Source organism: Sparus aurata, chromosome 6 (genome assembly GCF_900880675.1).
Source record: "Sparus aurata chromosome 6, fSpaAur1.1, whole genome shotgun sequence".
Classification (NCBI taxonomy): Eukaryota; Metazoa; Chordata; class Actinopteri; order Spariformes; family Sparidae; genus Sparus; species Sparus aurata.
Genome location: NC_044192.1, coordinates 36,919,946 through 36,945,394, shown reverse-complemented (window position 1 = coordinate 36,945,394; position 25,449 = coordinate 36,919,946). Strand labels below are relative to the sequence as shown.

Genomic DNA, 25,449 nt, shown 5'->3' with positions numbered 1-25,449 from the left:
TAGCTGTTCTAAAAAATTCTCAATAAGCTTTTTATATTATGCATGAGAGTATACGTAAATTCTGAAATATGCTCAAAAATCTGCCCTTATATTCACATTAGCATAACTTCAAATATATACAAGCAGTGACTTTGAGCAAATTATAGGTTGTTCTCTAATTTTGATCTCCACTGTAAATCATAGCATTTTGATATTCTTGTCTTTACCCATTTCTGCTTGAGGAGGTTTGTTTCTGCTGCCATCCACAGCGTTAGTGCTACAATACTTCCTGAACTACGGAGCGGGCTGAGGGTCATAACATGCGTGCGTTAATTGTCGTGTTGAACAGCCCTAGTAAGAACCCAAAAATATAATCAGGCTTAAAATTTTAAATGCAGTGTGATATGTATTTGTTTTTTAAATCAAATCTTCATTTTACTTGAACGTTACTAAAAAATGTTCTAAAAAATGTTCTAAAAAATTCTCAATAAGCTTTTTATATTATGCATGAGAGTATACGTAAATTCTGAAATATGCTCAAAAATCTGCCCTTATATTCACATTAGCATAACTTCAAATATATACAAGCAGTGACTTTGAGCAAATTATAGGTTGTTCTCTAATTTTGATCTCCACTGTAAATCATAGCATTTTGATATTCTTGTCTTTACCCATTTCTGCTTGAGGAGGTTTGTTTCTGCTGCCATCCACAGCGTTAGTGCTACAATACTTCCTGAACTACGGAGCGGGCTGAGGGTCATAACATGCGTGCGTTAATTGTCGTGTTGAACAGCCCTAGTAAGAACCCAAAAATATAATCAGGCTTAAAATTTTAAATGCAGTGTGATATGTATTTGTTTTTTAAATCAAATCTTCATTTTACTTGAACGTGACATATTGAATCATTGTTCTGTCCTGTGTCCCCACTATTAGAACACTCTTGATGCCTACCCCTGCGGTTCTGACCACACTCCCAGCCCAATGGCCAGCAGGGTGGCTGTGGAAGCAGAGACCATATTAGACAGCCCGTCCGCCCGTCTCACTGCTGTGGCTGTCAGCATGAGGGCGGGACATACCATTGCCTTCCTGGGAGACTCCAAGGGGAACCTACACAAGGTAAGATACTGTTTGAAAGCACAGATAGGCTGTCAGGTTACATTTTGGTGTGTCATTATTTTGAGTTCAGAGCCTCTTTGGGTCAGGCTTTTGATATTACTCACATAACTGTAACATCTGTTTCTGCACACCTGCAACATTTATAGGTGAACATATGCTTACTCATCAGCCACAACCAGACTTGCTCTGATGTCTTGACTGGTCCTATAAAATTTGCTGCAATGATGTGTGTAATAGCATTTACGCTGATACTGTTAAACTTTTTTAAAATTTCTAACGTGGTTATCATACAATGAAAATCGTATACTGTTGCAATACTAGAGGGTGAACTCTAGCACACAATATTCCTATTTTGTTGCTTAGGGATGGAGGACAGGAAGTATTAAATTAAGACTTCTCCTTTTGTTGCAGAAGCTCAGTCTGCCACTGTACAATAGAAAAGTTGTTAACTTTCGGACATTGTTAACGGTCTTTATGTGCTCAGCTCAATGGCGAGCGCATATGAAGATACTCTGAAGTGGTTGTCCTTGTTGGATTATGAGTTTGATTTCCAAGGTTGTGCAGGTGAATGCAAGGGGCAGACTGGAGTAACAATGGGTCCATTAATGACAGTTTTTCTGGAGGCTCAGATGGAGCTCGGTACACAAGAAGACATGAGAAATGTCCTGTCGGGGATGGCAAAAAGCAGATGGGATAGCAAGTATACAGAATATAATGCCAGTTGAGCATGTGTATTTTGTTGGGAAGCATAAACACAATTTAGGAAAGTGTTGGGCTTGTTGATCACCAAAAGTATTGTATTTATTGTATATATATTTATTTTGATAATTGATGAGATGTAACACTGGACTAAGCTTGGAGGTCAGCAGAGCTGTAGAGGTTTCTGGATATCAGGAGTTTAGAAATAGTGAGCTAGCCTCCACACAGTTGGCTCTTTATGTGATATTCTTTTCTCAATGGTGATTTGTGGTTGAGGCCCTCTGCACATGCACAAGATGCACAATGACAGCCATTCATGTATTTTTACACAGTTACGTCACATGAAGCCAGCTAAACCCTGAGCCACACATCACAGTGAGCAGCTAACTGAGCTCTTTACTTATGTTGTGCACTGTCATCGCTGACTGGCAGACATCCGAACTTCCTAACACAGAGACTCATTCAGAATTGTGTAGAGAATTGGTCATAACCGCAGACAGTGTCAATGTCACGGCCATTAATGGGCACATTGTCAGTGTGTGTCCTTCTCACTGCAGTGGCTGAGGATCATCATTTAAATTCAAACTTTTCACCCTGAACTGTTCTACTAATAGACCATTTATTTGAGAAAGTGGATTATCCTTTTGAAGACTCGGTTCTCTGTGACACAAGTATCAAACTAGGTGAAAAAACGTTTTGAGAAATTAAAATAAAAAAGTTTTCCAAACAAATAACTCCAGAGTTATTATATTTTTCCCAGGATTGGTTAGCTGCGCCACTCTTGCCCCCCCCCCCCCTGGGATTTATGCCTATGTGATTCAACACACAAGCTATTATTTTATGCATGACCCCCATCACTCTTTGCATGACAGTTTACATTAACTGAGTGTTGGCTAGAGGCTTGCTAGCTGTTACTAATGCATTCTTTCAATTCTGTCTTATAAATGGTTAATAGGCTTTCTCTGAGGAAATCTGTTGATTGTCATTGTCAGCTGTCGTGTCACGGTTCACCTCGCCCACAGTAAGGCCTCCAGGAGTAGAAAAATGTGGTCTCATATGCAATAACTACTGCATCAACCAAGATCCACATGTTTTTTTATTTCACAAATTAGTGTTGACTGGTGTATTCATGTTAAATGAATGCATTTGCTGTGCCATTACTGTTCGATGCTTATGTGAGGCAGGATCTTATATTCTCTTCTGCTGGAATGGGTCAGTGCTGAAATCTACCTTATGCTCATTGTTAAAATCATTCAGCTGACATGTTCAGGGAAGTGCTTCCTCATTTATATGCTTAATGCTTTACTCATATGTGTGTGAGTTGTTCTAGATATGAACTATCAGTCTCGAGTGAAAACTACAACTTTAGATTCGACATTTGAAATATGGAATCCTTGTCCTTACTAAGTTATACTGATGATGATATAACATTAGTTTCTAAAGTTATGTGTCTTCACTTTTCTGCTTATATGCTTTACTCTTTTGTGTGTCAAATGACCTAGTTATGAAGCATCCGTAGCACCTAATGGTTCAAATATTTATTTAAGATAAATCACAGCCCTCTCCACTCCTTCTTTCTACCCCTCTTCTCCTTCTACTTCTCCTCCTCCTCTCCTCTCCTCGGCACTGGTGGTCAAATTTCAGCACCGGAAGTGAGCCGTTGCTATTTGTATATAGGGGAAACACTGCCTCTGTTTTCTTGCTTTAATTAATTTATTCACAGTCAGCCTATCCTCTCTAGTGGCATTATGAATACAGTTTGATTAGGCATTTTGTGAAGTTTGTAATTTGAGACAAAAAATAGCTGTTGTTTATTTATGCTTTCATTCGGGCAAGAGCCGTGGCTGAAGGAACTATTGTCCGTCCTTCCGTTCAACTTGATAACGTGATATATCAGGAAAACATCAAAGGAATTTCTTAAAATTTGGCCAAACTTGGACTCAAGAAGGAACCAATTCTACATTGATGGTCAAAGCTCAAGGTCACTATGACACCACAAAAACGCATTTTTGGCCATTACTCAACTATTCATATGATGATTATGATATCATTTCACACAAATGTCTAATAGGATAAAATAATTAAGTTATGACATTTTATGTCTAAAAGGTCAAAGGTCAACCTCATTGTGACTTGATATATTCTGCAAAAAATGTTCTGGGAACCTAACCCTTTTGCAGATTAATAGCAGAACATTTTGCATGTAAAACATTAAAATGTAACTGAGGAACTCAAGATGTGACCCTTCCTCTCAGCCCTTAATGTCCCCCAGATAACGGGGCTTGACAAAAAAATAAAAATGAATTTTGGCAATTGGGTCCAGGAAAACGTGGAAGTCTAGAAGAGCCGCTGTTTCTGAAACTGAGCTCATATTATATACCCTTTAATTTGCTTTGCTTATTTATTTATGTTTAGATAAGAAAATGTGATCTTATGTTTCAGGCCCCTTTTAGATACACATGGTGTGCAGTGATTGGCTAATTGCAGGTACTGAGAATAACAAGAGAAGTAAGAGTAGTTAAGCTGGTGTTGAAGACACAAGAGCCAGTATGATTTTTAGGGGAGGTTTAAATGCTGAAACCTCAGCAGTCTGAGAAACTGTCGTACAAAGACGCAGACACTGAGCAGTTAAGATTCCATCTCTAAATATTTGTTTTGTTGAGGTCAGCTCGTGTATAATGGTGGAAGAAATAGGGGCTTTTTGCAGCAAGCATGCAACGACTGTTATGCAGAATCCAGTTTAATGTTGTCTCTTACTTTATCCAATACTCCTATGACGTCTCTGTGTGGTATATTTTATGTGTGTTATTTAGTTAAAATGATCTCTCTCCCTCTAAAACCTTAAAAACATCAAACGTCTTCCTCCCTAACAGAAGAAACACTTGTGTGAACCCTTTCTGCTCTTCTTTTACTTGCTTGAAGAGAGGAATGTGATTTAGTCACTGATGGTTCCCCATTTTTTGTGTACTTTTAGTAATTTGCTGCAGTTTGGACAGACATGCATTAAATCGTGGAGAGTCTGTCATTGAGGAGCTGTGGGATCAAAAAGTGTCCAGCTGCATAGCTGACCACAAATCCTTCACATACCTGGAGGATGGGATTGGTCTGGCATCAGATACATAATGGCACATCACAGGCCAGACTGGGGGATCCACACATCCTCCTGACCTGTGCTGGATTTTCCCATTAGGATGATTGCTCTCTTTGTTTCTGTGAGTCCCCCTTAGAGGAATATCTCCGTAATGACATTAGATGGAATGAAGCTGATGTTCAAGCTCCTGTAAATAATGTCTAAAGGCTGATGTGGAGCATTTGGTCAGCCTGTCCTTTCACATTAACTCGCATTACAGCAGCTCTTTTAACAACCAGCATAATGTCAGAATGCTCATAGAGGCCTCTTGATGTTGAGTGGTTGTTCGGTATTAGCTAGTTCGAAGTATCTGTATTTGTCTCACCATCCTGTGGTGCAGGATTTCTAATTTTTGTAGGTATGTTTTAAAGTACAACTGTGTGTTGGCACTGGATTTGTCTGTGCTTTCAAACATTTGTTGCATCGTCCTGCAGAGCAGATTCCTACAATTGATATGCTGTGTTCTTGTTATCTGTGTTGTTCCTTAAGTTAAAAGTTAAAGGGAAACGCGTCAGTGTCTGTTTTCAGGTGTTGGAGAATTACTGCATGTGTGGAAAAGTTTTATAAAGCTTTTTGCAAATCCAGAGTGATTTGTGTGAAGCCAGATAAATGTCCTCAAGTGATGTCACTTGAGTCAGCATGAGGTGGGACCTGAAACTACAAGTTTGAGTCTTAATAAAATCTGGAGATTTATCGTCACACTGAGTCATTACTTTGACAGTCTTTGAGACACTCCCAGTCCTAAATATCTTAGATAGTGACTGCTCTGTGAGTTGTCTTACTGCAACAGACAGGAAATTAAAGCTGCAAGCAGCAATGAACGGACCCTCGCAGTCCACGTGCGTTGGGGCATGCTGCCGTCGGGGTGTGCCGCATAGATGTATTCAATGCAAGAGCAATTTGGAGTAGATGGCAAATTGTATGTTGAAGTTATACTGAGTTGATGGTTTTATAGCAAAGCATCAAAATGGACCGCCCCACCAGGAGTGACGTAGGTGAAAGCTTTTGATAAGTTTTGTCCAAAGATGGTACTTGCAAAGTTTGTTGCAAATGGGTCAAATAGCCTAGGAGGAGTTGGAAAAAAGTAAGTTTATAATTTTTTCACAAAGTCTTAGCGTCACATGGGGAAGTTAGTCCAGGCAAAGTAGCGTTTTACGACAGACTAATTGTAAGAGAATTTTTTGCTAAGATCATTTCTATGAGGTGTCCAGAACAACATACTAAAAGTCCTAAGAAATCCTAGTTGAGGAAATATGTTAAATTCTCATCAATCCGACATGTGTGATAATAAGGCCAGGCAAAAATACACCCAAATTGGACTGTTTTTTTCCTTTGCTCCTAACAAAATGAAACTTTACACAATGAAAGTACCCCTGAAAAGTAAAAATGTTTGTATTACAAGTTTCTTTGAAAATGAATTTTAATATGCAAATGAGCTACACACTAATCAAATATGTCTTAATTTGCATAGGCAGAAACACCATTCATATGTATGACAAATACATAGGCCCAATCTTCAGCGAATCATCCTACTGCCAATGGGTGATGGCAATGCTGCTTTTAGATTGGCCTCTAACCTGAAAACTTCCTGGCTTGGTAGTACCTGCCAGGGGTATAACCCCCCCCCCACCAGTATAGTCTTCAGGGTCACAGAGGAACACAAGCCTCCCCACCATGACAAGGTAGCAACAACAGGGGAGGGTTTTTTTTTTTTTTTTTGGGGTGTTATTTTTTTAGTAATTATTGTCATAACTAACTTAAAATTGGTAGAATAAATCAGATGAGAAACTTTACTCTGTATAAATAAAACATAGCAGGGGGCTGTCTGAGGCCCCTCTCACCCCTCACAATACATAATGGTTCAGTCCACCCTGCAGCTGCAGGAGTGGGAAAGATGCGCCTCCAAACAGCTTAGGAGCTGTCCACACCAGCCCGGTTAATTTTGCAACCACGAAGTTATGTTCCCGGTTTTACATTTCTGTCCACATGCAACCGTGCTTTTGGAACACTGAAACCATGGTCGTTTGAAACCGGAGTCCAGGGTGAGGTTTTCGGCCGATTCGGGTTTCAGCGGTTGCGTGTGGATATGACACCGCAAATATTTCCATTGCTTACGTCAGAGCTGAGCACGTGCCTCTGTAAATATTGCACGCACAGCAATGTAAACACAGAGTAACGACAGTTAGAAGGTGGTTAGAGGTTAACTTTCTTCGCTTGATACCTTGGCTAATATGGACGTGACAAAGTTGTTGTTTATTGTCTTGCTGTTAGCTGTGTTCGGCTGTCATGTCCAGCTGCTCAACCTGATGCAACAACGGCGGTGCCTGGATGAGCAACGAAGGAGACTGCTTCTCTTGCTAGCAAACAAACGAGGCACCCTTGCAAGTCGCCATTGTTGTTTGTGTTTTGGTATTTGCCACGCTTCCCCTTTCCAGTTTTAAACTATTTTGAGTGGTTAAAACAGCCTTCCCGTTTTACCTTACATCCCCACCTATTGCTGTGGCATATGTATTACACGTATATTGCATCACTTGGTGGCGGATTTTACGGTTGTGTGTGTACAGAGTTATTCTCGGTTATTTTTATTACACCACTTGTATGGACGTGGAATTTTATTTAACAAAACCTCGGTTGCAAAATAACCTGGTCTGGTGTGGACAGGACCTTAAGGAGCGGAGTGGCTGCTGCTCATTAACACGTCTTTACCCAAGAAAGCAAAATCAGGGAGCCTTAAACAAAGGGAAAGGGCAGAAAGGAAAGACAGCAAGGAGAGGGAAGACAACTCCTCACACATTTCTTTCAAAAGAAAGGTGAGCACAGTTCACAGCTAGCACAGTTTAAGAACAGTTAAAGCTAATAATAATGTCAGCAGCTGTAAAGATTGAAGGCAGTCAGACAGCATGAATCTAGTTTCTCAGTTTGAGCAGCAGCAGGTTCCTCATCCTCATCTCATCCCTCATTAAGTGCTGACTGAAAGTTATTATTACAAGTAATCATTTCACATTGAGCTCGCGGTAAAAACTGTTCAAATTTGGAGCGATATTTAGCTCCTTTCCCTGTAAGCTAGCATGACATGTTTGGTATCAGCGGATTCATTTCAATTTCAAGATTTCTATAATGCTATACAGTAATGTTAATGCCAGATGATCCACCATCATTTTCAGAGGGTTAAAACAGAGTTATAAAATGAAAATAGCCTACAATCCATATTTATTTCAGAATGATTTTCATGTATTAAAAACAGTTCTGAAATAAAAAGAGCATGTGGATGTGTGTATATATAATATAGTTCAAATTCAGCTATCACTACAATAGAATGTTTGGTCAGTAGTTTGGGACTCTCACCTTCTTGCTTTGCAGTAGCAATAGAGGAGAACATTTCTGGTGCATGCAAACTGTGTGACTCAATACAACTTTCAATACAATCCGAGAAATGTTTATATTTTCTGGAAATCAGAAGATTAAATTGCAACAACCGTATAGCCTCATACATATATTTATTCACCCCAGATCCAGTGCCACCACCTGTGAGTCTACAGTTGTGGAGATAAATTAGACCTGCATGCAGGACTACAAGGGAGACAGTGAGCAGTAACCACGTAACTGTGATGTTGTTCTTGTCACAAATATGGGAATGATTGTCAAAAATATCATTAAAATGCATAGTTTTATATAAAACAGCATCAATTTTTTTTTGCCGGCCTATACAAGGGCCCAATTAGATTTCTTTCATGGGGCCCAAAAAAATTTTAACTTTCATGGGTACTTTCATTGTATAAAATGTGTATTTTGATAGGAGCAAAGGAAAAAAATAGCCCCATTGGGGTGTATTCTTGCCTGGCCTTATTATCGCACGTCGGATTGATGAGAATTTAACATATTTCCTCAACTAGGATTTCTTAGGACTTTTAGTATGTTGTTCTGGACACCTCATAGAAATGATCTAAGCTGCAAAAAATTCTATTACAATTAGTTTTATTTTTGGCTCCAAAATGAGTGACTTTGCCTGGACTAAGTAGTCACCTAGGTTTCATGTCGTTCAGACAGACCAATGTGGAGATATCCACATTATCTCCGCAGTAGTGGTTCGCCAGTTCTCCGCCGTTGGTCATTCATGCAGAGCGAAGCATCTCCACCTGAAAGACGAATCACTGTGTAATTCACACAGAAAGCTGGCAATGCAGCTCCTACAGAGGCATGACAGTACACAACATGATGATGACGTCTGTGTTTTTTCAAGGTGTTTCACCGGTGTCCTCCTGTCAATCTAAATCCACTGTTTATAATCATACGGATGCTTTTATAATGTGTAGTGATTGAGATCCTGACCCACCAAACATCTTGGAAAGTGAAAAAGTTCAGTTCTATTCCATAATATTTCGCTCGATGTCTCACTATGGGATGCACTCCTCGCTGCAGCCCTCAGAAGCATTAATCTCATTACACCAATCCTGATTGGCTGGTGAACGTGCCTGTCCGTGGCTTATCAGTTATGTGAAGATTTTTAGCAAACAGGACCCAGCCACGTGAAAGGAGATACCAGTATTCACCGACCTGTGTCTCCGTGTCCAACGCTGTGCTGTCCATGCCACTGGAAGAGCGCTGGGGCTATGGTTCTGCAGGAATGAGCGCAATGGCTCAACTTCGCCATGTGGGGATCCTGCGCCAATTCTCTGCATCCTCCTCTGTGTTAAAATTTCAGATGCGACAAGGGGCTGGTCCGCCTCTGGAGTTAGTATCAGAGCCGCATTATTGGAGAACCCAACCAGTGTGAATGGATAACGTGTCGATCAAACGGGATGTGTCGATCGAACGGTCGGTCAACTACACAGGTCCCTCACTTAACTTAATACAGAGAAATGTCCCACAAAGCAACGTTACATGACTAAACAAAAGCAACGTAGTAACTGTAACTGTGTTTGGCAACTTGCATGAAAAAAAAAATACCACAGCTGTACGTGGAGAAGCGTTGGTCCTCCTGTCTGTCCTCCCACCCGTCGTACCAACTCTCAAGTCACATTTCTGCCCGAAAAACAGCGTCCATCACCGGCAAATAAACCACCGCTATGGTCAGCCCTCCAGACCGAGACTTCAGACTTCAGAAAACAGCCCGTGTCCCGCAAGTGAGTCAGACAGCTTCCAGTTTACTGATGGCAATCATGTAGCCCAACTATGTAATTTAGCATGAAAGAAAAGAAGAGCTGCCTGACGGCCCCTCTCTCCACCAGTAATGCAGCTGGAAGTTCCCCGTTCTAGAGCTCCACGTGTTTGGCGTGCACCCAGGGGCCCCCCACACCCCCATCTCCCAGCTGGCACGGACCGTGTCACATATCACTGTTCCACCAAGAGAGGGCGCCACCGCACCGCGGCTTGGGCTGCCAAAGACAGTTGCAGTTACTGCGTTACTTTTGTTTGGTCAGTTTTGTGGGACATTTCTCTTCATGTAGTTGAGTGAAGGACCTGTGCAGTTATCAGAATGTCAAACTGACACACCCTTGCTATGCCCAGATAGATTCTCCATTCACACTGGTTTGGTCTGCCAATATCACACCTCTGATACTACCTCCAGAGGCATATCAGCACCAGAGCAAAATTTCACCCCTCGCCACCTCTGAGACATTCTCACAGAGGCGGAGGCAGAGAATTGGCGCAGGATCCCCGCATCCAAACGGCAGTGTGAATGTGGCTACTGTACTTCTACACCTTCCAACCACTGCATTTTCAGCAACTGCCCACTAAATGAAAAGAAAGCAGAAGGCTCACTAGTGCCAGGTTTGTCAATTTTTTTGGCTACTGTTGAAACATGGTGGTGCAACATGGCATCCTTGGTGGAGGGAGTCCTGCTCTCTGTGTAGATATAAACGACTTATTCTAAGGTTATGAAAACACAACAACTCTTATTTTTTGATTATACAATTATTTAAACATTCCTTATGAATATTATATTCCATTTTTGCCTAGTCTGCTCTGCTAGGTGCCACTTCATTCTACACACTGACTGGCAATGACACGGGTAAGAAACACAACATAATTTAACATAATGGATGTGTGAATGCTGATGTTAGCATGTTGAAGAAGCCAAGACATGTGATAGAATGTTGAAGAAGCCAACACAGATGTTAGCCTTTTGAAGAAGCTAACACTGATGTTAGCCTTTTAAAGAAGCTAACACTGATGTTAGCCTTTTAGAGAAGCGAAAACTGATGTTAGCCTTTTAGATAAGCGAGCACTAATATTAGCCTTTCGAAGGAGCTAACACAGATGCTAGTCAATTGGGTAATCTAACACTGATATTAGCCAGTTGGGTAAGCTAAAATGGATGTTAGTTTACCCCAGGTTCTGACAAGGAAAAGGAAAAAGGCAATATGTCCAGTTCTGCTGTAGTTTTTGATCCAGTTTAGACATGAGTCTGACGGCGTCTAGTTTGGTGCCCTAAGTGATACTCATTTAGAAATCCATTGAACCATTTGTTTTTCCACAAAGTGCATTTTTGACCTTGGAAAAACGATCCAGATTCAACATCCACTAAAAATAGCTTTTTCGGGAGCTTTCTATTGTATTACATGGCCAAATTGAATTTGTTTTGTAGCCTGTGTGGTTACAGACTTAATTAAAACTGCAAGCATCGATGAACGGGCCATTGCAGTCCACGCGCGTCGTAGCATGCTGTCATCGGCTTGTTCACTCAACACCTTACACTGAGAAAGCCATTCCCTTGGTGGCCTGCTCCCGCTGGACTCGAATAATGTATGCTGAAGTCAGAAAAACTCCCTGCAATCTACATGAAGAACAAATAATGAGAGGACTACCTTTGTGTGAGGCAACACTGCCCTCTGGTGGAGAAGCGCGTCCACTCAAAAGTAAAGATATTTCAGCTGCGGGTTTTTTTGGCATTTAGCCATAAAGGCGCCATCTATTGGCCGATTTGCACCTAATCACAAAGCCTCATCAGGCCATGGAACAACTAGCAAAAGTTTTGTGTTAATCAGACTGTTTTTGGTCAAGATATGCAAGACTGGCTGTCTCGGACACAATGTGCAGGAATTTGTTGTTTTTTGGGCATGTTTTGGTCTATCAAAATTCTTTTGATAAGTTTTTGTCTGGAGGGTCCACAGACGCTTCATGCAAAGTTTGGTGCAAATCGGTCGAATCGCCTAGGAGGAGTTCGAAAAAGTAGGTTTTAAATTTGTCACGATTTTGAAAATGGAAAGTTACAGCGAAAATGGGTGTGGCCTACACCACACAATTCAACTGAATTCAGGGAACACGTAGATATAAACTTTAACAATGTGGACATATAATGTGGGAGTTATGGGCCAAAAATGCTTTTAGCATTGAAAATAGCGCCACCTGCTGGTCAATTTTGGTGTGGGAGTTACAGGGGCCATTCTGTAGCACCTCTGTGAATTTCATTTCCATATGGTGTGGGCACAGTGCCAAATCTAAAATTAGACAGCCACCAGAGCACCAGTGGCGGATCGGTAAAACCTTCAAGGGGTAGGAGATATAAAATAGTTCAATTTAAAGAGTGTCACCTTGTGGACATCACCTGAAATTTTGCACAGAGTCTCAAGGGCTCATGTGGAAGTAGTAACCTGAGTTTCATGTCATTCTGACACACCAATGTGGAGATTTACATCACTTCCTGTTTGGAACGAAATCTGCAGGAAGTTGTTATTTAATAACTTGACTATTTTTTGGAATATCAAAATTCTTTTAGTAACTTTTTGTCAGGGGGGTCCACAGATGCTGTGTGCAAGTTTCGTGCAAATCAGTGAAATCGCCTGGGAGGAGTTCGAAAAAGTAGGTTTTCGTAGGTTTTCGCAGGTTCCCTGCTCGGGCCCTAATAAGAAGAATCATTTGAAAAACAATAGGGACCTCGCAGGTTCCCTGCTCAGACCCTAAAATTCTACCTCAACTTCAAATTGCTAAAAGGAAAATGTAATTAATCAATTGTCACATAATCACAACAGTTATGTGTATATGTACATTTCTTTAGGTGTTCCTTGGTCCAAATGGAGAGGTGGAGGAGTACTCTGTCATCTCCATTCAGCAGAACGCAGCTATCAGTTCAGACCTCATCCTGGACCAGAAAGAGGAACATCTCTTCATCATGACTCATAACATGGTATCTACAAACACAGATGCAACATGCAGTAATTGCACACTTGTAGCCCCATTTCCAGCTCCTGTTCTTAGATGGGTGTTTCCTGTGTTGTAGCATTAAATTAAAAGAGAAAAAAAATTAAATTCTATTGTTTCTGCCCCAAATCTCTCTTCCAGTAAGTCAGCCGGTAGTTAGGATTATTCTAATGACCATATTTTCATTTTGCATTATTCCACTGGAATATTTGGGTCATCTATTCTTTGTAATCTGATTTCTGGGAGCTTAGTGTGCATGGCTTGCACTACTGAGCATGATTGTGTTGTCCTGGTTCCAGCTGCAGAAGAGGCCCGTGGCTGAATGCCAGCAGCACCCAGAGTGCCACTCCTGTCTGCTTGCCCATGACCCCTACTGTGGCTGGTGTGTTCTGGAGGGAAGGTGAGATAAATACTAGCAGTTTACTTTGCTATATCCAAATCTAGAATCTGACAAACAATGGATGAACGTTTATTGTGTAAAATTATCTACTTAATCTAACTAAAAAATAGTTAATTTGTCTTAGTCTTCTTTCATCATAAATGTCTCATCTTTAACATTTATAAGCATGAGGCTGTTCTGTACATAGACACAGCTTTTTGCTTTGAGCTTAATGCTAATGTTAGCCTGCGAACATACTCACAATGATAACACATTGATGATAGAAAGTATCACGTTTAGCATGCTCACCTTGTCACTAGTTAAGTAGGTATTTGGTCATAAATTAAAATATTGGACAAACTGAAAGTTTCACCAAAATGGTGGCAATAAATGAAAGGTCAGAGGATCACCAAAGTTATTACAGTTCATCCAGAGGGGGACATGAGTTTGTGCTCCAAATTGCTTCCATCCATCCAATTGTTGTACAGTCACTTCCCTGTGGACCAATCATGCATTAGTGAAGGCCTTAATTTTAAATTTTGTACCAATCAAGTATATGTTTTTCATTCATGTATTTTTTCATACTTTCTATTCAATTAAATGAATACATGGCAGAAAATTACTTAGGGACCCAAACTCAACCAAACCAAACAGAAGCAAGAAAGCAGGATGGGGTTAGGTGTGAGGTGGCATTGGTATTGGGGATGGGAAAGGCATAACTGTTGGATGCTCATATTTGGCTAGATGAAATTAATGGACCATTTTTGGGGTAGATATTTTTCAGTTTTTTGTGTAATATCTGATTCTAAAGGTGAATTTTTTCATGCTCAAAATGTATCTACTGTTGAATAGAATAGAAAGACTTTATTGTCGCTGTACAGAATACAACAGCGTTAAGAGCGCTACTCCTGATCAGTGCAGTAAAGGAAGACAAAAATAGCCAAGATCATTAGACAAAGTGAGCAAATTGAGGACTTACAGAAAAAGCTCCTGAATAATAAGGATCAGACTTAAAACTAAACTACTATCTTTACTGTTAAATCCAGTGTATGCAACCTTAGCTTAATAGTTGTGACTATAGCCTTAATTAACAGTTACATGATGATGCTAAATGCAAAATAGATAAAAACAGAAAAGTTTACATTTAAGAGAGACAGAGATAAAAAGCCTGACTTTAGCTCAGAACATAGTGAAGATGGTGTTTGTGTCTCCCTCCAGATGTGTGCTACAGTCTGAGTGTGCTCGTGGGAAGCAGCCAGGTCAGTGGCTTTGGAGCTTTGACATGGAGCAGCAGTGTCTGTCCATCCAGGACCTGAACCCCTCCAACGTCAGCAGGGAGGAGAGCAGGATGGTGAGTCTGCAGCACAGTTACATAAAGTGAAGCAGCAACAGAGCAAAACACTCATGACGTACATCTACCTGTCTGTACACATCCTTACAAAGGATTGAAGGGAGGATGAGGGAACACAAATAGGGCTGCACAAAAAATCGTTAAAAAATCGCGATCTCGATTCACACATACACGTGATCTCATTTCTACACACAGCAATTCTGAAGCATTTTATATCTCGAGCCGAATCACAAACAAATGCTCCTATTTTCCTCCCAGATTTTTTGAAGCGCCCCCAAACGCAGCACGGCCGCTGCCTCCTCCCACAACCTGTGGTAAAGCGTCTTTACAACACGTGATTCAGTGGCGGAAGCCCACCTGCAGTTGAGTGTTTGGAAGGAGTGTGAGAAGCCGTTTTTAGACAAGGCAGCAAGCCGCCAATCTGCCCGTCCTATTGACGGCTAGGTCCGCGGTTTTAGACAGAGGGCGGCAAATTGGGGGTCTGTTTTGGTCCGCCGATTTGCTGCCTCGGACGGTACACTTATTTCCGCCTCGACTGCTAGGTTGTTGTAGCGACAAGCTAGGAACGGTCGCTACTTTCAAATTAAAAGCCCCCCGCTGAGAACCCAGTTCTAAACTCCAATGGGGTGCAATGTAAAGCTCTTATTTTGAAGACAAATTTGTTGTCAACTGTTTGCAGCCCAACTTCGGGCTTCACGTCACGTCACCTCAGAGGCGGCTTTTGGAAATGGAAGAATATTATGCCTCCGTTTTAGAAAGCCAATCACAGCAGCTATCACATATCACCTAGCCAAAGCTACGGCCCCAATAAACACTGTACAACATGAGGTATTAGAGGATGCCCTCTCATCTTGGAGACTAATTTTTTTTTTTACTTTTGTAAAAATCATTTATCATCCAAAGATAGAACTAACAAAACAAAAAAAAAACATTGCTTTTTCATACTACAATGTTTTTTTTTTTTTTGGTTCAAGTTCATCAGTGCAATAAACATTTTGTGAAAAAAATCGTGCCAGAGAATCGTGATCTCAATTCTAAGCAAAAAAATCGTGATTCACATTTTTTCCAGAATCGTGCAGCCCTAGAACACAACCACAATAAAAGTCTCAAGTCAAAACACAGTGAAGGTCAGGCCCACATATCACCTCACTGTAACTAATCCCAGAACTCCTTATCAGCTGAGCTGGAAGATTTTCTATATGCTGGCTGTGGGTACTGTGTGTGGAAATATGACTTTATGAGGTGTCAGGAGAAGACACTGATCAGTAGGGGTGGGAATCTCCAGGCATCTCACGATTCAATTCAATTATTATTCAAAGGGCTGCGATGCCATGATAAAACGATTATTGATGCATCATGACTCAATTTTTTTTTCTATACAGAATTGGTACTTTCAAAGCAAAATATTTGTACCTAATGCACTTCCAATATATTTAATTAATAAACCAAATTAAAAAGATGTGGCAAGTCAACTGGAATGTTATATTTGCCAGCAAACATCCCAGCTTTGCAAAGAACCAACAGGAAAAGAGAAGTGTGCCTAGCAGCATACATGTAGTAAATTAATACAGCTTCAGCATATTCTGAATCACTAACATAAAAAAATAATAAACTTTTAACCAACATATCCTCCTGTTATGTGCAATGAGTAAAATAATTCTTCAGACAAAAAAAACCAAAACATTTTGCTGTACCAAAATCACAGCTTTCAGTCAAAAATGTAGAATCCTGTACCAGTAGCTCTTAAACAAGAATAATGTTTGTGGACTTGAGCATATTCTGAATAAATAACAACATAAAAAGCTGCCCTTGTTCACAAATAAATAATAAAGAGTCCAAGACTTCTCACTATAAATGAAATCCTGAGCACAGAATACCTCAGACCAAAAAGCAAACATTCTGCTGTATACCACATTCAAAAACAGTTTTCATACAAAAAAAGGTCTTAGGCACTTAAACATCTGCAGAAAGGAAAGTCAAAATGCTGTGTCACTTTTCTCTGAACGGCTGCACTGATAGACTCTGTGGCGGGCAGTGAACCCACCGAAGACTCAGGGTTTACTTGCAGATCTGTTTAGAGCATATTGATGTCACAGCTAAATAATACAAAAAGCAGCACTCATACAAAAATATGAAAAGGGCCACAATTGAATCATATTGATTAATCATATTCCATGACTTCGGTTTTGGTCTTGTTGTAGAGTGTGTTTAATTCGACACAACTTGCATATGGTGTGGCTCTTGTCCAGGTCCTTTTGCCCTTCAACATCATAGAAGCCAAAATGCTTCCACACGCTTGCTTTTAAAGCAGAGGGTGCTGGTTGAATATTGCACTCAGCCACCTCATGTTTGTTGTTATGTGCATGCCATCAACTATTCGGGCGCTGCACCTCCACACTTACAAGTTCCACCTCTGACACGACATTTGTGAATCGATTCAGAATCGTCAACGTCCGCATCGCAATGCATCTTAGAATTGATTATTTCTCCCACCCCTACTAATCAAAGCCCTGGTGCAGAAGGAATGCACTGTATCAGTCATCTGTGTTGATGACGGCCTGTGGATAATAGCAGAAAAAATATAAAAAATATAATATATATAAATAATACACACAGTCATACAGGAGTATTTTATCTTTTACGTTTTTTATTTCTGTATACATCTAAATAAACTGGGTAGTTTCAAATAAAACACTTTCGGATCAAGTACACCTCTGGGAGTGTGAATGTAAAATGGCTAGCTGAGTAGGCTAAAAATAGGTCTCGGACAAATGTACATAATTATTTTATGTGTTTATACATTTTGAAGTCAGTTTACACCACAGCTTCTGATACTGGTGGAAAGAGTTTTTCTGCTAGCATTTACTGAAGAAGTGTCAATACTGACCACTGAGGGTGCAAGTTTACTTTGTTACTGTGAAAGTCACCAGTTAAGCAGGAAATTGTGCAAACGGATCAAGTACCAAACCAAGGATTCAATTTTATCATACCATGTCTATTATATCTACCTTATCAACTAAATAATGCTACTGTTAACTTTGTTTATAGCCTGGGCCCAACAGCAGTCAGAAGGCTTTGCCATGAAGCGGAAGTGATGAATCGATTAATTGTTGAGGCAATCAACATAAAAGTCTGACTTTGATTATAGATATTTTCTATGCTTCTTTTTTCTGATTAGATAAACTAAACATATTTGGCTATTGGGGCAGTAGTTTGATTTAATGAGGACTTCACCTAGTCACTGCGGTCTTGGTGCTGCAGTGCAGTGAACACAAGTGAAGACAAAATACAAATTAGTCAAATAAGTGTAATAGATGGAGTTTAATCTGTTTGATTGATTTTCCTGCAGCAGCAGAATCTAATTTAGTTTTCAAATTGAATTATTCTACAATGACATTTACAAGTGAGCAAATGAGATTTATGTGTTGAGACAGTTTTATCAGTTACTGCCATTTTGACCTTCACTGTCCTCAGCACAGGTGTGGACTGGATTTCTGTTCAATAATACCACCTGCTTCATGTGGGAACTTTGTGCTCTCATTCATACAGTGTTTTCATGCTCCACTAGTCTGCTGCTGGATGTTGGTTGTTGTCCGCTCATCAGGCCTAATATGATGTCATGCTGTATGGGAAAAGGACTAGGGCTGACCCCAATGATTTGAAGCGTAAATGCTTGCCATGGTTACTGATTAAAAAACTATATTTAAATGCCTCTTAGTGTTTTTTATGTCTCCTGACCAGGAAGAGCCATGGCCAGAGGCATGATGTTTCTGGGTTGTCTGTCTGTCCCATTCTTGTGAACACAGTATCTCAAAAACACCTTTAAAGTAAAAGCAAATGATAAATGTGACATTTATTTACAAGGTTTTTGCCTCTGAATCAACCATTTGAGCATGCTCAGACATTGATGTAGCAAGCTGCTACGCAGAGTGATGCCTACAATCGCAAATAATTTCGGGTTCAGTGTTTTGCCTCTGGACAATTTAACAGTATACAGCAGGAGGTGTGGGTTGATTCACCAACCCTGTGATCAGTGATAACCTGTCCTACTCTTTCTCAAGTGATCTACATGTAATTGATGTTAATCTTTGGTCTTTCTTCAGGTGTCTCTGTCAATCCCAGGACTCCCAGTGTTAGAGAAAGATGAGTCTTACTCATGCTTCTTTGAGGATAGCCACAGTCTTGCTATTGTCACCGAAAGTGGGGTCACCTGCCACTCTCCTGACACCAGCCAAGTACCCATAGTGCCTCCAGGACAGGGTGAGTGAACCCCAGACCTGACTGTGTTGTTTCTGGAACAAAGCTGATGAAGCTGGAATGAAATCACCCATTTGAACTTTCTAATGTTGGGATTGGAGAATTTGGCTGCAGACTGTAATGACATTAATCTTACACACATACACATATGCAGTTCAATTCCTGTGTCCACGAATCTAAGCCAACCCAATCCTTTTTTTTTTAACCAGTTTAAATGACAGGGAGTAATCTTAATTTTAAAGCACTAGTGCAGTGCCCGTAAGAAAAGTGTATTCCTATAAAAAAGTGGGAGGTTAAGGAGCTTTTTCATGGATGGCCAAATGAGGCTGTGTTTGAAGGTGGGACGTCAGGGATATTTAGGTTTGTTGTGAAATCCGATATTCCAGGGTATAATTGGCTGTTTTTGACTATTTAGGGTCTGCCAGGACACTATTGTATTCCTAGGAATTCTTTCTTTCTTTCTTTCTTCTTTCTTTCTTCCGAGGAAGTCATACTTCCCAAGGGCGAAAACTCACCAAACTTTACAGAAATGTCAGGCCCCATGCAAGATTGACTTAATTCCAAGGACATGTCAATATTCCTCCTGGGGGGGGGGGGGGGGGGGGGGGGGGGCACAATAAGCGTTTAAATTTAAAAAATTTAAAAATACCTACAAAATCAACAGTACATGCTACAGTTTTGAAACTTTCACCAAACTGTAGCCCCAATACTGCTGAAACTTTAGTCCACTTAAACTCATTACAAATTATGAAGTCAATCACTGTTTTTTTCAGAAATCTCCTCCCACAATTTTTGCTCAATTGTCATCAAACTTGCTAGAGAGCATCTTCAGACTGCCCTCCACTAAACTTGTTTCTCGGATTTTTGATTTATCAAAAATTAAGCCTACAGTGCATCAAAATGTTTGACCGTAAACAGTACTGTAAACATATACTGTCAAATTCTTGCTAAATACATTTTCAATCTTCCTGAAAAAAATTGAGAATATTTTGGAGTCATGGTTGATGAAGTTTGGCAAATATCAGAATTTTTCCTCAAAAACTGAATTTTTGAGAACATTTTGAATTCTGCTCTCATGGGAACAACTGGAGTCAATGTAAGACTGGCATTTTTAAACATCAGATTTTCTCTTATGAAGCAAAAAACTTAGAGTTAAAAACAAATCGCCAACATTTCCATGCTGTCAAGATGCAATTTATGTATTATCAGATTTTTGTTTAGGTAACAGAATTTCTGACATTTTGACCATTTTTGAAATCTTCCTTGACAACAGCTGCCTGGACAGTGAGTCCCTGAGTCGACAAATGCAGCTACACAGCTGGTCTCACTTCCAGCCAATTAGCTCAGCAAGTTAGGAGCTGGTTCTTGGTGTCAAGGGTTGTGTGTTCGATACCCAGCAAGGGTGATGATGGTGATGATGAGGATGATGACAGATCAAAATGTCAGATGTCCTCAATATGAAACACAAGACAATTGTCCTGATGGTGGCATCACAGCAAGCCTCTAAATTAAATAAAAACAAATAGCTTGGACTGGACCATGGGTGCAAGCGAACCAAATTTTGCATAAAGGTCCAGTCTCATGCCAGATTACTTCAGCTGTAAACTCAAGCCAATAGTCCTGATGGTGGCGCTACAGCAAGCGTCTAAAGATAAAACTTTGAAAATTCATAACAAATCAACCTGCTAGAACTTCACACTTTCATCAAACTGTAGCCCCAATACTAAAGAAACTTTTGTACATTTAAACCTATTAAAAATTATGAAGTCCGTCACTCTGTTTTTTTTTTAAACTGTAAAACGTATGAAGACCTCCCACAATTTTTGCCTACAGTGCATGAATATGTTTGACTGTGAACACTACTGTAAACATATAGCCTACCTGCAAATAAATAGATAGATAAATAAATCTTCAATGTTCATGAAAAAATTGAACATTTTTTTGAGTCATGGTAGATGATGTTTGACAAATATCAGAATTCTACCCAAAAAACAGAATTTTTGAGAACATTTTGAATTCTGCTCTCATGTGAATAATTGCAGTCAATGCAAGCAGCATTTTTAAACATTAGTTATTCACTTATGGAGCAAATTAATCATTTTTAAAAAACAAATTACCAACATCTCCATGCTGCAATATGTGTATTTTCAGATTTTTGTCTTGAAAACTGAATTTTTTACAGTGGTTTCAAATCTGCCTGCACAACAGTGAATGGCTTAATCAATTTGTCAAGCCACTGTTATAATTCCACTTGCCAATTAGCTCAGAGTGATAGATGACAGTCTTTGGTTCCAGAAGTTGTGAGTTCAAGCCTCAAGTCGTCCAAAGTGGACATTGTTGTCAACTGTCTTGTCTTCCTATTCTCCTGTTTGTTGCTCAGAATTGCCTAATTTTGCCAAAAAACAGCCCGGACCAGACCCATCGCTGCGCAGCAGCTATAATTTTGATTTTGCCATTATATTTCATCTTAAAAGCTATTTACTTGGTGTCATTATTTTCAGCACAACCTCACATGTGTGACTGTACAGTTATTGTTTTTATTTTGACATACTGTATTCACACAATGGACCTAAAATCACAAAAAAAAACATGAAATCCGAGTAGAAAAAGTTAGATTTTTTTACTGTGAAAACCACAAATATGTTTAACAAACCATTTTTATTTATTTTTTTACTTATAATGCAAATATAAATTGTTGTTTATCTAAATTTGTGCATACATTAAAAAAATTTACAAAGTTATATGTAACTTTTTACACTTAAATGCAGGCAATGCTCAGGTCTGCCTGTGCTCCTTCCAGCTGAATAAATCGCTGGACTGCCTGCTCCACATTCAGCTTCTCCTCATTATTCTGACTCATTAAACAAAACGACTCCACTACTCACTAAACACACCACACCAAACACTACATAACACACTAACTACACACTCCAAACACGCTAAATGTCACAAATCTCTCAACTCTCACACACACCGACCGTCGTTGCCTGACAATCATCCGCCTAGGTCCCTCCCACAACTTCCTGTTCCTCAACAACCAAACTTGCTGCTTGGACACTTTCATGACAAAAGCCCGTTTTTACCGTTTCTTCCTGCACCAGACACAAAGCAAACGTGATGGCGATGTTCGCGAAAAGCGCAGCGGACATTATTTACCCTAGGTCCGGTTTTGGACGTGCCGATGCTTCCGGTCCGTCGCCTCGGGAGGTGGGCCGTGTAGCTTACGGCTAGCAGCTAGCTGCTAGCTAGCGGCTAGCTACACACGAACACAGATTCCGATTCCACTTTGTTGTCCGCGCGTCTCCGGATCTCCTCAGACCCGAACAGACTCGGTCCGGACTCGTTTAATCTCATTAATCCACAACAGTCAGTTTAGATGCACAGAACAGAACGGGACCGAACCGCCGGCAAAATCCCGGTCCAGCTCGCGCCGCTGCAGGTATAAATCTGCTTGTTTCTTAAGGTGGGGGTCGCGGTGGGCTCTGCAGTGATTGGCTCTGGTACGCGCGTGGCCACGGTGTGCAGTTATTGGCTCTGGTGCGCACGTGACTGTAGTGGCTCCGGTGGACAATGCTCGTGGAATTTGTAAAGCATTTATGAAATAATTTATTAACGGTATCATTGCAGTCCAAACAAATGCGAAATAGCACACCCTTGAACCACGCAGCAGCCATGTTGAAACTCTCAGGTCAGTCTGATCCTGATCCGCAGAGATATTTGAGGAACACACACACACACAGACAGACAGACAGAGATTCCTTGTATTTATAGATAGATACAACTACCTATGAATCTATTTCATGTCGTAATTTTATGCTATGTTCTGTGATGTGGTTTTGTCATATGTTTGGTGATTATTTAGTGTTGTGAGAGCTGCTTGTTTGTTATAGTGAGTCAGTGGCAATGATTAAAAAGGGTCTGTAAATAAAAACTGAAGCCTTTACAGAGGTCACACTCACACAAACATTCACATGATTTGTGTGTGTGTGTGTGTGTGTGTGTGTGTGTGTGTGTGTGTGTCTCTCTCTCTCCCCGCCTCTTCCTCTCCTCTCCCTCTTACACACACACATGGGTTCCCATGCCTGTATTCCTTAAACTCACAGCTTGTTGTAGTTCTCAGGGAGCAGGGCTCAGGCAGAATCAGCCCGGGGGGTTTGGTCAGATACGGACACACAGGCTGTATTTAAGGATCTAGTTGTGGCTTAACTTTACTTAAGGAGGGTTAGTGCCAGTGCTCACTTAATAAAAGACAGAGCTGAGGGCCTGTAAGGGCAACTGTTGCTTTAAAGTTTTTTTTTTTATCAAATATTTATTTTATTTCCATTCAAACAAAATGCAAATGATGATGTACAGCCACTGAACATACCTTTACATCAATCCCCCACCACCCCCCCACCCACATACAAAGAATGAAAAATAAACTATTTCAAATGAAAAGGAAAAAAGATAAATTAAATTAAATTTAAAAAAATCAATCAGCGGCTAAAGCAAACAACAAAAAGGAAAAAACAGAAAACAAACAAACAGAAAGGGGACTCGTGGAGCAGTTAATATAGAGCTATTGAGTGATTTAAGATGCGTGAAGTAAGTGGTTCAGACACCACAAGCATCAAAGTGAGCCCTTCAGCCGTAGTGAGCCACATATTCACATTCGCCTCTTGGGCCCCATTTATACGGGCTGTCGACAGCTCCATATATGTAACATCAAGAAAAGTTAAAACCCATGTCTGATGGTCAAAGTGTGTGGTGGCTTCCAGCGTACCGCGATCATTTTCTTAGCAGCTGTTAGACCTGCCAACATTACACGTTTCTGACATTCAGGGACTCGAAGTGCCAAAAGATCATTTAATAATAACACCGGTATGGTCACAGGCACTGTCTCCTAAATGAGCGCCTTCAGCTCAGCGGCCACACCCTGCCAAAATCGCGCAACAGGGGGGCACTCCAACATCATGTGGAGGAAAGTGCCAGTGGTTTTCAATGTACACAGGGTGCATAAGGGATCACCGATAACTTTCATACTGTTGCTTTAAAGTTGAAGAACAGATTCTCACCTGAGTGCTGCCCGTTCAACAAAACATCTATAAGGCAAAAACACATCATACAGTGTTAACTTTTGGTCGTCTACAAGTTCAAAATGTCCTCAGACTAGGTCCTCATCTGCCATCTAACAGGCTCACAGCTCCAGAACCTTGATCAGAAGTTCCAGTCCATTATACATTTAGCATAAAATTGCACTTGCATGCAAATAAACCATTGGATTTATATACAAGTCAAACAAACACTACTTTAAAAGCACATCAACCATTAGCTTAATGTCAATATCACAAATATCAGTGCCTCCATCATGCAGACTTGTGAAACTGAGACGGTACTGATGGAGTGGTCTGCACATTCACCACCATCATAACTGCAATGAGAGGGATCAAGTCTGGTACCAGTGATCTAATGACCCCTCCTTCTTTTATAAGCTTCTTACTCTTGTCACAGTAATGACATATCCAGTCCTTCCAGAAAAACAGAATTTTTTTTTTATTGTTGCGGGCAAAAATCCTTGATTATGCGACACGTTTTCCTAAACAATGCGATGGAATATACGGGACATTTATGCAATTTTATGCGATGAAATTGCGGGAACTTGCAAAAATGCGGTTTGATAATAAAAAGAGAAAAAAAAGTAATTCCCCCAATACTCTGTTCTCACTAGGCTACTACCTTAATGTAAAGAGTCATTTCTTATAACTTCCTATGATAAGCAGCATACTACATCATAGAAAGTGCTGGGAATATTTAAGTTCATGTTTTATTTCAGACCTTAATAAATACATGGCTCAAACTTACAAAATATTGATGAGTCAAACAAGTTCTGTAGTTTCACAAAAGGAATATGCTACAACTTCTGTAAAAATGAATAAAGAAAATATAAAAGAATAAAATGTGTGTTTCCTGTTTTACAGAGGTAGCTATACAAAACAGACATCTTCAGTTAAAATAAGTGCTTCCAATGCACAAAGTGCAATCTCCTACTGTGCCATACATTTACATACTACTAATATACTTACAACTGTAAGGTTTTTGAAACTAGTATGATTTTTTTGTTGGCAAATGGGACTGATTTGCGGGCTTCATCATGGCTTCATCGCGGCTTCATCGCAGCTTCTTGCAGCTTTTTGATGATGTTCACGTTGCATAATTACGTCACTTCATAACGTTCCCATGGCAACAGGGGAAAATGGCTGCTCTTGTGTGACGCAAACGCAACATTTTTAAACTTTCTGCTGAGATATATGTGACTTTTTTGCAACGAAAATGTGGGGATTATGAAATCATGCAAGCCCCGCAAATTCTGCGCGGAAATTGGCAACTTATGCGGCGAAAGTGCGGCGTATTTGAAAA

The 25,449-nt window shown here is 40.2% G+C and overlaps 1 protein-coding gene across 11 annotated transcripts in view; it reads left to right on the top strand.

Moving 5' to 3' along the window:
• Positions 1-25,449, top strand: part of plxnb1b (plexin b1b) — a 192,422-nt gene that overhangs the window by 127,537 nt on the left and 39,436 nt on the right. For all 11 annotated transcript variants that reach the window (XM_030420436.1, XM_030420442.1, XM_030420439.1 and 8 more), the window contains 5 exons: positions 913-1,095; positions 12,924-13,052; positions 13,366-13,466; positions 14,664-14,796; positions 18,900-19,056. In XM_030420436.1, the coding sequence (XP_030276296.1) occupies positions 913-1,095; positions 12,924-13,052; positions 13,366-13,466; positions 14,664-14,796; positions 18,900-19,056 (703 nt within the window). The remainder of the gene's footprint in view (positions 1-912; positions 1,096-12,923; positions 13,053-13,365; positions 13,467-14,663; positions 14,797-18,899; positions 19,057-25,449) is intronic.